General features: G+C 39.9%; 1 protein-coding gene across 1 annotated transcript in view; it reads left to right on the top strand.

Annotated features, from left to right (window-relative positions):
• RIGI (RNA sensor RIG-I) overlaps positions 1 to 15229 on the top strand; it is a 48117-nt gene that overhangs the window by 20396 nt on the left and 12492 nt on the right. The window contains exons 10-15 of the mRNA XM_012764401.3: positions 1426 to 1530; positions 4649 to 4806; positions 5777 to 5912; positions 7896 to 8044; positions 10574 to 10664; positions 14329 to 14499. Coding sequence (XP_012619855.1) covers positions 1426 to 1530; positions 4649 to 4806; positions 5777 to 5912; positions 7896 to 8044; positions 10574 to 10664; positions 14329 to 14499 — 810 coding nt within the window. The remainder of the gene's footprint in view (positions 1 to 1425; positions 1531 to 4648; positions 4807 to 5776; positions 5913 to 7895; positions 8045 to 10573; positions 10665 to 14328; positions 14500 to 15229) is intronic.

Genomic DNA, 15229 nt, shown 5'->3' with positions numbered 1-15229 from the left:
AACACTGAACTTTGACCTCTATTTAGTAGAGGATATATAACCCCAAACTTGGAAAATAGTCATATTTCCAGCCTCCCCCCCCCCTCTCTCTCTCTCTCTCTCTCTCCCGTCTCCCGTCTCCCGTCTCCCGTCTCCCGTCTCCCGTCTCCCGTCTCCCGTCTCTCGTCTCTCCCCAAGCAATGATTGAACCTCAGAAGTGGTCTGTAGAAAACAAATATTCTTATTCTTTGGTCTCAAAAAATTCTTAGAAAGGTACTAGCAATGCAAAAGAGGTGATGAGAAAATCTGAGCGTGTAGATAGCCAATGGCTGGGCTTAGCCATTCCCCGTGTGGCGTGCCTATGTGGTTGTCATTCTCTGAATATTGGAATGGAATGATCTGAATTCATCATAGTTCTACTCAAAAGATCAGAATATGATTTTTCTATAATATTGACTAGCGAAAGTTTATTAACATCATAATTGTGCAAGGAAGAGAGGGGTACAGAAGATACGTATGACTTCATCCTTGCTCTCTGAGTAGCACACAACTGTGTGAGCCGCAGGCAGAAAAAATACACATGAAATAGGGGCACAGTGAAGTTCCTCTGAGGGGGCTTCCTGTAAGGAGTTAGAGAAGGCACCCAATCTCAACTTTTTAGTATCACATATGAATTTCTTTATAATCTAGTTCCACAGTCCCTCTGAGCTTTATCTCCTCCCAAGTCCATAAACCCAGCAATGTCGTACTACCCCAGGCTCCTCAAACGTGTCACATGCTTTCTCTCTCTAAGCTTTTGTCCATGGTGTCCTTTGTACCTGACTGCTTGTGCTTCCTTCTGCTTCCTGTATTTACAACACGGGCTCCTCTGGAAGAGTGAGATACTCTTTTCCCTGTGCCTTATGACTCGTGTACTTATGTTACAAAATTCTTTTGTGGCTATTTGGCCATCTGTCTTTCCTCTAAGAATGCAGCCCTCAGCGGAGCGTGGAGTGTGTTCTTTTCAACTGTCTATAATCAGAACATGGCACGTGGTGGGCATTTAATACGTTTGTGCTGAAAGAATACGATAGTAAATGGTAGGATCAGTGTGATCACTCCTGGGGCTTGGGTGGGGAGGGGGAGAGTATCAAAGCACAGAGACGGGTCAGTGTGGCACTTGCAGAGGCAAGAAGGATTCCAGCCTCGTCAGAGCAGACGTAGCAGGAGAGATGGAGTGAGAAGCTGGATTAGAACTAGATCACGAAAGACAGATGTTGGAATCAATGCAGGAAGCAATAGGGAGCTGTTGCAGGGTTTTTGAGCATTTGTAAATATCATTAGACCACCTGCCAGTGAGCTTGGGACCTCAGGTTTTCCAGAGGAAATAACAAAGGCAGAAGATAGCTACTTTGAACTATGATCTGTCCTTCCTGAAAAATACTTACTTTCCTTTCATGGGTCTAGTTTTCAGGAAAGTGGAATCACGGACTACGGACCCATTTAAATTCATCATATCTCAGCTGATGAGGGAGACAGAGAGTCTGGCAAAGAATATCCATGGACACCTCGGTGAGATAAGTCTCATAATTTGTATCCTCTCCACTTGGGAATAGCTAACAATTGTTCACTGGTGTCTTTTTGCATTCTCCTCAATTCAGACTATGTCAAGACTTTATAGGTTATTTAGGAGCCTTCTAAGTCCTCCTTTGTTCTCTCTTGCTTTCTTTTCTCTTTTTAAGTCCAAAATAAATTCATCTGGACACTCACACCTGAAAACTACCACGTTTAAATCAGTTCATCATTTTCTTGAGCTTCCAAAGCAGCTCTCCATCCTGACTTCCCTGTTTGAATGAATGAAACCTCCATTCCCCTGCTGGCTCTGATTCAAACCTATGGGTGACCTTTGATTTTTTTTTTTTTTTTCCTTTTGACACTCCCTCACGCAGTCACCAAGCTCTGTTCTCCTTTTTATTCACTTACCAATACATTTATTGTGCCAGATACTGTGCTACGTAATGGAAATACTTAAAGACATAGTTCCTTCCCTCAGGGAACTCAGTCAAATAATGGGAATCCGATGAAAATAGTTTCCATGTGGCAAGGCAGTCACACACTGGGCACTGTGGGAGCTCTGGGAACCTTGGCTGGACTGGGTTGCAGGGAAGGCCTTCGGGCACGCTGATTCCTGAGACGCACACCTCTTGATGTCAGCCCCGTTAAGAAGGGGAGAGGCACGTGAGGGCGAAAGGACGGCAGGTGTAGAGGGAGGGGGAACACAGGGAGTTGCAGGAGCTGCAAGCATTTTACGATTGTCCCAACCTGCGAGCAGTGGAAAGGGTTTGAGACTAGAGAGACCAGGGCAGATGGTGAAGGGCTTGGTAGGCCAACATGGGTTTGAATTTTATCCTAAAAGCAATGGGAAAAAAACCTGAAGATTTTAAACTAATTAGTGATGGATGATTCCAGTGAACGAAGAGGGCCAGACAGGCAGTGCAGATGGGTTGGAGAAGGGAGGAGGCACATGCGAGAGGCTTCCGATGGGGAGTGTTAGGACCTAGTTGCTAATGGATTTGGGTGGGAGTGAGAACTGGAGGGAGGAAATGACTTCCTCCCAGGCTTCAGCTTGGGCACCTGTGTATATGCCAGTGGGTGGTGCTGGTTCTATGACCCGGGACAGCTTTAGCAGATATAAGGTGAGCTTTGAGTTTTAGAGATGTGGTTTGTGATGTCTGCAAGACACCTCATGGTGTTTCTCCTTCTCTCACACTTATTTTGCTTTGCTTTTCTCTTTTTTTGTTGTTCACAGCTTAATTTAGTGCCTATTCTAGCAACCGTCTGGCTGGTTTGTCCATATCCACTTTCTCTCCCATTAACCCCCCCATTAACTGATTAGTCGTCTTGAATTTCAGTTTTATCATTTCAATATCCTGCTTGAAACTTATTGCCTACAGGATAATCTTTAAACTCTCTAACCTGACAGTCTGAACTCTGCATGAACAATCTGTTTCTACTTATCTTTCTCATTTTTGTCTTCTACTTCCCTACTTTAGTCCTTCGATTTAGCAGTTCCTTGAACATGTTCATTCATTTAGTCAGTGCTAGGAAATGTGTTAGGTGGTGGGAATACAGCATGAAGCCAAAATTAGATAAATAACAATAAAGCAGCTGGGGGTGGGTAGCAGTGGTGATAAGGTATATTTCAGGCAGAGGGGAACAGCATGCGCAAAAGCCAGGAGACAACAGCGGGCATGGAGACTTCCATTAGTCCTGTGAAAAGCAGGGAGGGGACTGGCTAGAGATGAGGATCAGAAACCAGCAGAGGCTGGGTCACAGGAGGAGCCTGGGAGCTGGGACAGGGATTTGGCTGAGGGAATCCACTAATGGCTTTTAAGCTGTGGGGTAGCATAGTTTTTCATCTGCAATTTTGGAAAGTTTCTCTAGATGCTGGGTGGGGAATGGATTGGAGGGAACAAGACAAGAAGTAGGAAGATTAGTTAGAAGGTTATCATGTTATTCAAGAACACAGTGACGTGGTCCAACTTAGGGAGGTGGCAGAAGGATGGAGTCACGTGGGTTTCTACTTTCTGACTTATCACCTTATGTACCCTGCCTCCACCTTTTCTGCCAGTGCATGTACTGTCAACCGCTCGTTTCCAAATTGCTTGGGTTATTTTCACACCCATCCAAGTTCAGTAAATACTTGTTGGTTCATCTTCTTTACTGCTGGCCACCTGGTCGTATAATAGTTGGGCCTGGGAAAGAAGCATGTCATTACTGCTAGTTTGGGTGGCCTCCTTTGTCCCTTTATTAAAAATGAATGGGTGAGGGGAGAAATTAAACCCAGAAATGTAGCTCTTGTCTGTGAAATTATTGTATTGTGCTCTTCCTGGGGTGCCCCAGCGAACTCACAGACTAAGCTGCTTGAGAACAGGGCTGCACCCTCCCCATCCTTTTATCCCCAGCACACTGCACAGAGCCTGGACTGCAGCAGATTTTCCAGTTTTGGAACCAGATGAGAGAGGCTTAGCCTAGGAGATGCGCACATACAGATGCATCCATAACAAGTGTCTTTGGAGCACCTGTTCTATGTTTGCCTCTGAACGCTGCTCTGGAGAGCAGATGGCCAGGTTCACAGCGAAGCTGAATAGGCTGTGCTGAGTCCCGAGTCTCCTGCTTTTATATATTCTCCTCTGATATAAAGCTCTTGAGACCCATTGTTTTTACTCACTGCTGCTTCATTTTTAAAGGCAAAGTTATGTTTTTTTCACATCCATTGTTTCACCTCTGGGCTGTTTTTGTCGTCAACTCATAGAGCCAGTAGAGCTTGGCATCCGACACATCTGGGTTTGCATTCCTCCTGCCCCCTCTCCATGTACTTGCTGTATGACTTTGGGTAAATTACTTAGCTTTTCTCAACTTCAGTTTCCTCATCTATAAAATGTAATGTGTACCTCATGAGGTTGTGAAAATTAAATGAGATTATGAATATAAGGCACCTTGATTCTTGGTACATAGTAAGTACTCAGGAAATGATCATACACATACACGGATACACTGCTTAAAACAGACAATTTTGGGAGGAATACCATGTTTATAGAGAGTAAAAAAGAAAATTAGAGGGGGAAGCATATTTAGAACCTTAAATGACTGACCATATCGCATAGTCAAAAACGTTTTTGTTTTCCAGGAAAATTATTTCAGATTCAAAATAGGGAATTTGGAACTCAGAAATATGAACAGTGGATTGTTCAAGTTCAGAAAGCGTGCATGGTGTTTCGGATGCCAGACAAAAATGAAGAAAGCAGGATCTGTAAAGCGCTGTTTTTGTATACTTCACATCTGCGGGTATGTTTCTTCTTCTGAAAGGCGTATTGGAGTCATAGCACCTACTGGGAGTGGCAGGGGAGACAACATCAACTGCTCATCCTGTCCCCAGGAGCTCAGTTAGGAACCTTTCCAGAAAGTTCTTATGAAGCAAACTCCAAAAGTTGTCTCATTCAGCGTCATTTCAGTTTGCTTTCTGAAACAACACTGGAAGCAACAGGACTGCAGCAAAGGCTCAGATTCCCTGCCATGCCTCCAGCATTCCTATAATTGACAGGGCTGGAAAAAATTGGGTGATGATGAGAGAGCATTATTGATATCTGACCAGTGATGGCCATCTTTAAAGTTCAATCATTGGGTCCCGTTGCTATTTCCTGAAGCATATGTTTTCTTACCTTTGATAAAGGCACATGCTGAGAAATCCAGCTTCCTTGGTTAACCAAGAAGTTAAGGAACAATAGTAACAGCCATCATCTCTGCTTATCATGCCATTGAAAATACTTTAAAATGCATTGGTATAATTTTAATTAGCTTAATTGACTATTTGGTGTAGGTGGGTCAGGACCATCGTTTTGAAAGGTACATTTATGACTTAGTGATGGTTTCAGAAGTATAAAAAAATTAAGTTGAATATCTGAGTTATGAGGCAGGTTGATGTGGAAGTTGATTTGCTTTCGTTATTGTTTTTAAATATTTGATGTGTTTTTCATATAGTTTTTCTTTTCCAAGGTAGAATTCTAAAATCCAGAGTGATTCTAAGTAATTAAGTTTTCTATCTAATTGAGATTTTTTTTAAAAAAAGAGTATTTAGTTCAAAAATTTTAACACAGAATCATTAGGGGCCATTCATCTTAAAAAACTAAATTGGAATCATTTTGAGGAGAGTTTTCTTAAAATGAATTCCTTAAGTACAGCTAATTGACTGTATTTAAGGATAGCAAATGCATTAGACGTTGGAAGCATATTGAAACTGAGTTTTTATTTTAAACAGAAATATAACGATGCCCTCATTATCAATGAACATGCACGAATGAAAGATGCTCTAGATTACTTGAAAGACTTCTTCAGCAATGTCCGAGCAGCAGGATTCGATGAGATTGAGCAAGATCTTACTTGGAGATTTGAAGGTGTGTAGTGTTTTCAGAAGAGGAAGCCATTAGAGTCTGGTGACTGGAGTGGCAATACAAACATGTTGTTTTTAGGCTACATAAGTTTGGTGATGCTCAGGGAGTTGTTCTGGATTTAAGAAGATCTTATGGATGGTAGGACTGTTTTAAAGTATTTACTATACTAATATGTATAACCAGTGGTGTGCTGGTAAACATTTAACAATCAGCTTTCTGGGGAAATCATGTATACATATATATGTACATACATTTATTATAAATTTTATTGATATAGAGGATGGATATAGTACACAATTTATATTAAATAGTAAAAATATTATAAATTCCATATAGCCAGGATTCTCATAGAATGTTTTTGGTGGTTCTTCAGAACTCTTGTATCCATAGCTAGCCAAGAGTTTCACCTAACAAAGAAGTGTAGTTCTGGTATGGATGCTGGTATATATTTTCTTTTTCTTTTTTTTTTTTCATACTTTTTTTTTCTATTTTTTTCATCTATGATTGTAAATTAATGGCAGAAAATGGTATATATTTTCATTAATGTGATAAATAAATGAAAATGAAACAACAAAGATATATGTTGGAACTTATTTGTCAATGACGTAAGCAGCTTTTTTGCTCAATTATATGCAAGTTTTTTAAAAATTGGGAGAATATTTTCTCATTTTTATGCTATTCACAATGTAATAGCTAAATTTAATCTGCATTATTTTTTCTATCACTTTCATAAGTCTAGATTGTCAACAAAACAATAAATTAAGCACTGAGTTTTAGTGTTTTCTTATTTTCATGGTATGTATTTCCACTACAGTCAATTTTACACCACCAATATGTCATTTAACTAATGTTCAAACAGTTTAACAGTAACACATCATTCTAAAGTATTTCTGCCATACAGATGCAATAGGTATAAACAGCCTTAAGAGCATAATAATAGTAAAAAGTAATAAACTAATTAGAAAACTAGTTTTGGCTATTTATATATGTTTTCAATATGTTCTTGCATTGCAAGTTTATATAATTGAATTTTTTTTTTTTTTTTTTGAGACAGAGTCTCGCTTTGTTGTCCAGGCTAGAGTGAGTGCCGTGGCATCAGCCTAGCTCACAGCAACCTCAAACTCCTGGGCTCGAGTGATCCTTCTGCCTCAGCCTCCCCAGTAGCTGGGACTACAGGCATGCGCCACCATGCCCGGCTAATTTTTTATATATATATCAGTTGGCCAATTAATTTCTTTATTTATAGTAGAGACGGGGTCTCGCTCTTGCTCAGGCTGGTTTTGAACTCCTGACCTTGAGCAATCCGCCCGCCTCGGCCTCCCAAGAGCTAGGATTACAGGCGTGAGCCACAGCGCCCGGCCTATAATTGAATTTTTAATAATGACGTATTTAAAAACTCACACAATTCCTGAATTTAATAATTGACTTTCATAGCCTTGTATCTGGTTCTAGCACACCACTATTTTTTATAACTATATATATTTTTAAAGATGGGGTCTCACTAAATACACTGTCCTATAGCTTGACTTTTTTTAACTTAAAATATCTTTGCGCTCTTTCCACATTAGCGTGCACATAGCTCCCTTATTAATTTTAACAGCCAGGTTGTATTAATGTCAAATGAATAGCCCATGATCTATGGAATTGTTTCCCTATTATTGGGCACTTAGATTGTTTTCTATTTTTCTTTTATATTCTAAACAATAGTACAGTGAATATCGTTGGAGATCTTGCCCATAATTTTCTAAATATAGCTATGTCCAAAATTCCTAGATATAGAATCATTGGATCAAAGGGTGTGTGAGTTTTATGTTTTGATAGATATTGCCCAATTACCTTCCTAAAAGGTTGTACCAAATTAAATTGGTAGATAAAATCTTGGTCAAAGATTGAGAGATTAACTGTCTAAACTATAAAGCTTTAAGCCACAGTGTGTTCTAAATTTTAGAACTTATAAGCCATTTGTAAAATGTTCCCCATTTGCAGAAAAGCTGCAGGAACTAGAAAGTGTTTCCATGGATCCCAGCAAGGAGAACCCTAAACTTGAAGACCTCTGCTTCGTCTTACAAGAAGAGTATCACTTAAACCCAGGGACAAGAACCATTCTCTTTGTGAAAACCAGAGCGCTTGTGGATGTAAGCTTTCTTTCTCCTTGTGGATAACAAATTGTTCCCAGACCATTCTTCGAAAAGATTGCCCTTTTCTTACTGCATTGCAATTGAGAACCCATATATGTGTGGGTTCTCTGTTCTGTTCTGATTATCTGTGTTTATTCTCACACTAATACTTCACTGTCTTAATCACCCTAAAGTCTAAGTCTTGATACCTGTAGAGCGTGTACTTTGTCCTTTTTTTTTTCTTTTTTAGACAGAGTCTCACTTTGTTGCCCAAGCTAGAGTGAGTGCCATGGTGTCTGCCTAGCTCACAGCAACCTCAAACTCCTGGGCTCAAGCAATCCTCCTGCCTCAGCCTCCCGAGTAGTTGGGACTACAGACATGCACCACCATGCCTGGCTAATTTTTTCTATATATATATTTGTTGGCCAATTAATTTCTTTCTATTTATAGTAGAGACAGGGTCTCACTCTTGCTCAGGCTGGTTTCGAACTCCTGACCTCGAGCAATCCACCCGCCTCAGCCTCCCAGAGTGCTAGGGTTACAGACGTGAGCCACTGCGCCCTGCCTACTTTGTCCTTTTATGTACTTTTTTTTCAAATTTTTAAATTTTAGCCATTCTGTGGGTAATGATGTCTCTCTCACTAGGGTTTTAGTTTGCATTTCACTAATGATTGCCATGGCTGAGCATCTTTCATATACTTCGTAGCTATCGATGCCTGCTCTGGTGAAGTGTCTGTTCAGATCTTTTGCCTATTTTAAAATTGGTTTACCATATTATAGTTGAGTTTTAGAGAGTTCTTTTTATATTCTGACAAAAAAGTCCTCTGTCAGAAATGTATTTTGCAAATATTTTCTTCTGGTTTGTGGCTTGTCTTTTCATTCTCTTAACAGTATCTTTTGCAGATTGTAAGTTTTATATTTTGATGGTTCATTTTATCATTTTTTCTTTTATGGATTTTTGCCTATGGTATTATTTCTAAAAACTCTTTGATTACTCAAGGTCACAAGAATTTTCTCTGTTATCACCTGGAAGTTTTCTAGTTTTATATTTATGTCTACAAACAATTTTGAATTAATTTTTGTATAAGGTATAAGGTATGGGTTGAGATGCTTTTTTTTTCTTTTCCTTTTTGTATATGGACAGCCAATTGTTCTAGCACTGTATGTTGACATGACTGTCCTTTCTCCATTGAATTGCCTTTGTAACTTTAAAAAATATCAGTTGACTATATTTGCATGGATCTATTTCTGGATTCTTTATTCTGTTCCATTGATTTATACATGTATCTTTTCACCCATCCCACACTGTCTTGATTACTGTAGCTTTATAGTAAGCCTTGAAATGGGGCAGTATGAGTTCTCCAACTTTTTAAAGTTGTTTTTAGCTGTGTTCTTTTGCCTTTCCAGATACATTTTAGAATCAGCTTGTCCACATCTATGAAAAATTATGCTGGGGTTTTATTGAATGTATAGATAACATTGGGGAGAAATGATATCTTAACAATATTGAGTCTTCTAATCCATGACCATAGTATCTCTCTTCATTAGTTATCTATTGCTAAGGAACAAATTACCCCAGAACTTCATGTCTGGAAACAACAAGCATTTATTATCTTATAATATCTATGGGCCAGGAATCTGGAAACAACTGGGTGTTTCAGGCTGAAGGTCTCTCATGAGGCTGCAGTGAAGGTGTTGGCCACAGCTACAGTCATCGCAAGGCTTCCAAGCTCACCCAACATGGCTGCTGGTGGAAGTGCATCTGAGTGTGCACATGTGGGCCTCTCCACAGGGCTGCCTCACAGCCCAGCAGCTGGGTTCCCCAAGAGTGAGTGATCCCAAAGATTGAGAGAGAATGTCTAATGTGGAAGCCACAGTCATTTTACAACTTCATCTTGAAAGTGAAGTCCCATCACATCTGTTGTATTTTTTTTTTTTTTTCCACTAGAAGCAAGATAATAAGTCTTGTTCACACCACAGGAGGGAATTACACAGGCTCTGAATACAGGAAGCAGAGATCATGGAGGGCTTAGAGGCTACCAACCACATCTTTCTTTGGTTTCTTTTACCAGTGTTTTGTCATGTTCAGCATACAGATTCTGCACATATTTTTGTTAGACATATACCTAGGTATTAATTTTTTATGCTATTGTAAATGGCACTTTAAAAACTTTTAAAATTTCAATTATTCATTGCTAGTAGTAGAAATACAACTGATTTATGTATGTTGATCTTATGTCCTGCACTCTTGCTGAACTCATTTGTTCTGTACATCCACTATTCTGAACTTTGCTTTTTTCACTTAAAAATATCTTAGAGATTAAACTATATCAAGTGACAAAAATCTCTATACAATTATAGTTAATTATTGCATAGAGTTCAATTCCAAGAAGCTTTTTTTCTCAGGTTTGTAAGGCTGAAAACTGTAAATGTACTGACTTTGAGGTGTTTTCTTTTTTTTTCATTTTTTTTGCATATATTTCAACATTGAATGAATACAAATGGTTTATGAGTAGCGTCCAATTGATAATTGTTTTTCATTTTCAGGCTTTAAAGAAATGGATTGAAGGAAATTCTAAACTCAGCTTTCTAAAACCTGGCATATTGACTGGACGTTGCAGAACAAATCAGGACATAGGTATTTATATATAGTGAATTTGATTTAGTAATATTGTATATATAAGAATATATATATATATTCAAATTCTTTTTAATGCTTGTATCAGTTCAACCAGAGAAGCAAAACAAGTAGAAGATTATACACACACATTTCTTACAAGGAATTGGCTTACACAATTGGGCTGGCAAAATAAGTCTGAAGTCTGTAGGGCAGGTAGTCAGGAAGGGGAAGATCAGGAACAGGGACACCACAGGTATGAGGTATTTGGAATCCCTGAGTTCAGGGAAGGCCTAAGCCATCTTTCAAAAAGTTCACTGATTAAGTCAGGCCCATGTAGAATGAACTCAATTTTAATTTAATTTAAAGTCAACTGATTAGGGAATTTAATCAAATCTGCAAAAATGCCTTCATAGCAGCACCTAGATGAATAACTAGGAACTGTTACACAGTTCGGTCTAGCCAAGTTAACACATCAAAAGTCCATCACAATGCTCAAATAGCAAAAACCACTCTAGTCTCATTGCTTGGAGACATAGCCGCCTCTCATAGGTCCTGCAGATAAAGCCAAAGTTGTTTTTTTAAATCTGATTTGATAACATCACTCTCCTGTTCAAATTCTCAACCAATAGATTAATTGAAAAATGGAAATGTTCTGTTTCTATTTTGTTATTCTTTAAACTGTAGATAGTAGCTTTTGTGTATATTATGTATTTTACAATTAAAAAGTCTAAATAGATGATCCTGAAATCTTGCCAGGGTGGTCAAAAGATGAAAGGCTGCTTCTCTATCTGGGAGGATCTTAGGTGGCCAACCCTCCTCCAGAGGTTCTCAGTGACTGGCACTGTGACAGGTCCTCGGTCTTCTTATTTAGTGTTGTTTATAATAAGCAACCCCTGCCCGCATCCTCACTCTGCCTGTCTTCAGTCATCACTCTTGGACTTCTCCTTCATGCAATTTTTAAACTTCCTAAATATGAAAAGTAGATTTAGATCTTTAAAAGTGGCTTACCAAATGAAGTCCAACACCACAATCTTGTGCTGGAATTCAAAGTTCTCTGCAGTCTGACGCCAGCATGAGTCCAACTTGATTTTCGGACTTTGTTATTCCCCCACAAATAGGCACTTAGAAAATATTTTCTTATTTGTTTGTTCATTTATTCCTCCATCCATTCCACAGCATCTGTTTAGAACTTACTCTGTGCCAGGCATTGTGCTCCTGCCAAGCAGCCTTCCCCACCCTCCAAAAGCTGGTAGAGGTATCCTTCCTCCACATTCCCACAGCAGCCTTTCTTGCTCATCACACTGGAAATAGCAAAATCTGGCTCACTGCCTGCCGTCAATGATTCTTGAGCTAAGAATGATTTTTATATTTTTAAATGGTTAAAAAAAAAATCAAAAGACTATTTCATGATATGTGAAAGGTATATGAAATTCAAATTTGTGTTCATAAAAAATATGTTTTTTGGAACACAGTCATGCTCAATTGTTCATGTGTTGTCTGTGGCTGTTTTCACACCATGGTGGCAGTGTTGCGTAGTTACTGCAGTATGGCCCACAAGGCCTAAAACATTTACTATCCATCCGGCCCTTTACAGAAAAAGTTTGCCAACTCCTGGTTTAGAACAAAGCCTGGCACATGGTGAGTGCTCAGTGTGTTTAAATACTAGCTGTTATTCACCTACAGACCTTATATGTAGTAGTCCCCAATGTTGGTTTTGATTTTACTGAGACTACATGGATTCAAAAGGAATAGAAGGTCCATATCTTAAAAGAATATTCTGGATAAAGAAAATTAAAAGTAAAATTAAAATAATATTTAGGGATTGATTTATTTTAAAACAACTTTCTAAAAATAAAACTGCACTTGAATTTTTATGACTTTGAATTATGAATAATTCAAAAACCACAAAGGATCTTTCTATAAACTCTGAGAGCCCACTGCCATCCAGGTAAAGGAAGGGAATACATATTACCTTCCTCTACCTGCTTGAGGTGAGTCTGCTCTGTGAACAATGCACGGAGATCAGAAGGTGGTTCAACTAATAACATAAGTGTAGATGGGTCTTTGGGACCCATAAAGTTTGAACTTTAGTGTGCATATTCTTTGAGTCACCATTTTGGGTGTTTGCCATGATCACACAGATGGGGTGATTATCACCCCTTCACTCTGTATTCAGACAATTTAAATTTAGCCTCCGAGATCATTGGATATTAGAAAGCAGCATGTGGCTGTCATAGTCAAGATCCTTTCTTTCCCCCAATAGTGGAAGCCCACTGAGGCTAGTCTAAGCAAAGTGGGGCTGGCTGCAAGGATAATCAGGTTTGCCGTAGAGCCCACAATCGGGAAGTGCACTTGGGCTTCATGGACAATTGTAATTGGGACTGGAAAGTCTTCTGAATCCCACATATCTGCTTTATTCTTTTCCCTTTATAGACTGCACTCTCTGCTTCTCCATTCAGGACTGCCCCACACCTTCCCAGTTTACTACCTGTCTCCCAAGCCCAACTTCAGGTTCCAAGAGGGAGAATCTGACTGGCCCAACATGGTTCACATGCTTATTCAATTCTATAACTGCAGCCAGGGTCACAGGCTCTGTACAAATCAGGGTAATCTAGTCGCTTTGACAGACAACCCCACTATCTCAGGGGCGTAACACAGGAAGAGTTATTTCTCACTTGTATTGCCAGTCCAAGCATAGATAGCTGGAGGAAGGGGGGTCTGCTCCACCCACCTCTACTCAGGAACCCAGGCTGCTTCCTTCTTATGGCTCTGTCATTCCAGGGGGATCTCCAGATCCTTCACTGTGACCTTATCTAGTCCACTGATGACGAGTAACAAGAGCACGGACAATGCTTAGGGGTCAGGTTTAGAGGAGACATGCGTTACTTCTATCTGCATCCCATTAGTGAGAACTTAGTCACAAGGTCTCACCTAACTTCGATGCCAGGGAGGTTGGGAAGTGCACTTTAGCTTTAGAACAGTAAGTATGTAGCTGTGTGCCCAGCAGTAGAGAAAGAAACAGGGTTTGGTGAACAGATAGCATTGTTTCTTTTGTAGAGGAACAGAATACAACTGCAGCTTCCCAGGGTATCACCCCTGTGGGTACAGTAGGGAATGAGTCTTAGAGAAAGGTTTGTAGGTGTGTGTTTGTATGCAAGACAACCCAATAGTGCACAATGTTAGTCCAAGGCCGAACTCTGCTGATGGCTAGCCTGTCAGTTTGCTGTACTTCTGGAACCTCAAGGCTGTCATTTATAAATGGGAATCACAACACTTGGCCCATTGCCCCTTTAAAAGGGCTTTGTGAAGCTCCATGAATGAGCAGTTGTGAAAATGTTTTGTCAGCTATAGACTTTTGTACACATGTAAAGGTGTTCCAAATAGCTATTGATATTTTTGTAAAAGAGTTAATGTTTTTTGGGGGGATAATAAAGCTAAAGCCACACAATTAGTAAGTGCCAGACCTGGGATTTGAACTCAGGCAGTCTTGTGGCACAGTCCAAGCTGTTAGATGCCACCCTAAACGTCCTCTCTAAAACAGGCCTTAGGGGTGTTGTGAGATCATGGATATCATAGAGATACTCCCTGGCATATAGTAAGCATTTAATCATTAATAGCTATTTTTTCAAGGTGAAAGTTCCCTCTTTGGTGAGTTGTATTATACCCTCTTACTCTGACCCAGGAATGACCCTCCCAGCACAGAAGTGCATACTGGATGCATTCAGAACCAGTGGAGATAACAACATTCTGATCGCCACCTCTGTTGCTGATGAAGGCATCGACATTGCGCAGTGCAATCTTGTCATCCTGTATGAGTACGTGGGCAATGTCATCAAAATGATCCAAACCAGAGGTGAGAGCACCTTTGATGCCATTTCTGCCTGGCTTCTGTTTTGTCTGATTTGTGAGTGTGTCTGTCATCCTGGCTGTTCTCCTTTACTGAGCCATGGTTGAGTTTGTGACCAGTGGCATAGTGCACTCTGGTGTGCTGGCCCTAAAGATGGTTTACTTAGGCTTGGGTGGTTACAGTTTTGTCCACTCACATGTACCCTATTTTCATTCTTGTTCACAATGATACTGCGTATTTGCCCAATGTTGACTGACATATTTATGGAAGGATAATTCAAACTTGAATTGAGGCTTTGCCCATGTGCGGACCTTTGATGGTCATGCCTGGGGGCTGGTGGGCTCCCTGTGTTCCAGAAGTGACATTCCAGAGTTGTTCTGCCCCATCTGGACTAGACCAGTCTCCTAACTAGTCTTCTCTCCTTTTTCCTTTCCTTTTTCCAATTTCTGTAAGAACAGTTGCCACATTATTCTTCCTGAAAAAAAGCTCTGAGCCTTCTACTTCCCTGTATGGAAACTCCAGTGGCTCCCCAATTTACTTGATGTTAAATAGTTTTCAAAATCCAGCACCCGCATGTCCTTCCAACTTTATTTCTCATTTTCCCCCTTTAGTCATTATCCTACTATCTTTGTAACAGCACTTAAAATTTTCCACCTGTGTTCTGCTGGTTGTGAACACACCGTATTTCCCCATTGCTTAGAAGACTCTTTAGGAGGGTCTATTTATTATCCATCTC

Source organism: Microcebus murinus, chromosome 12 (genome assembly GCF_040939455.1).
Source record: "Microcebus murinus isolate Inina chromosome 12, M.murinus_Inina_mat1.0, whole genome shotgun sequence".
Lineage (NCBI taxonomy): Eukaryota > Metazoa > Chordata > Mammalia > Primates > Cheirogaleidae > Microcebus > Microcebus murinus.
The sequence above is the reverse complement of the archived record's forward strand: the minus strand, read 5'-3'. Positions and strand labels throughout refer to the sequence as shown.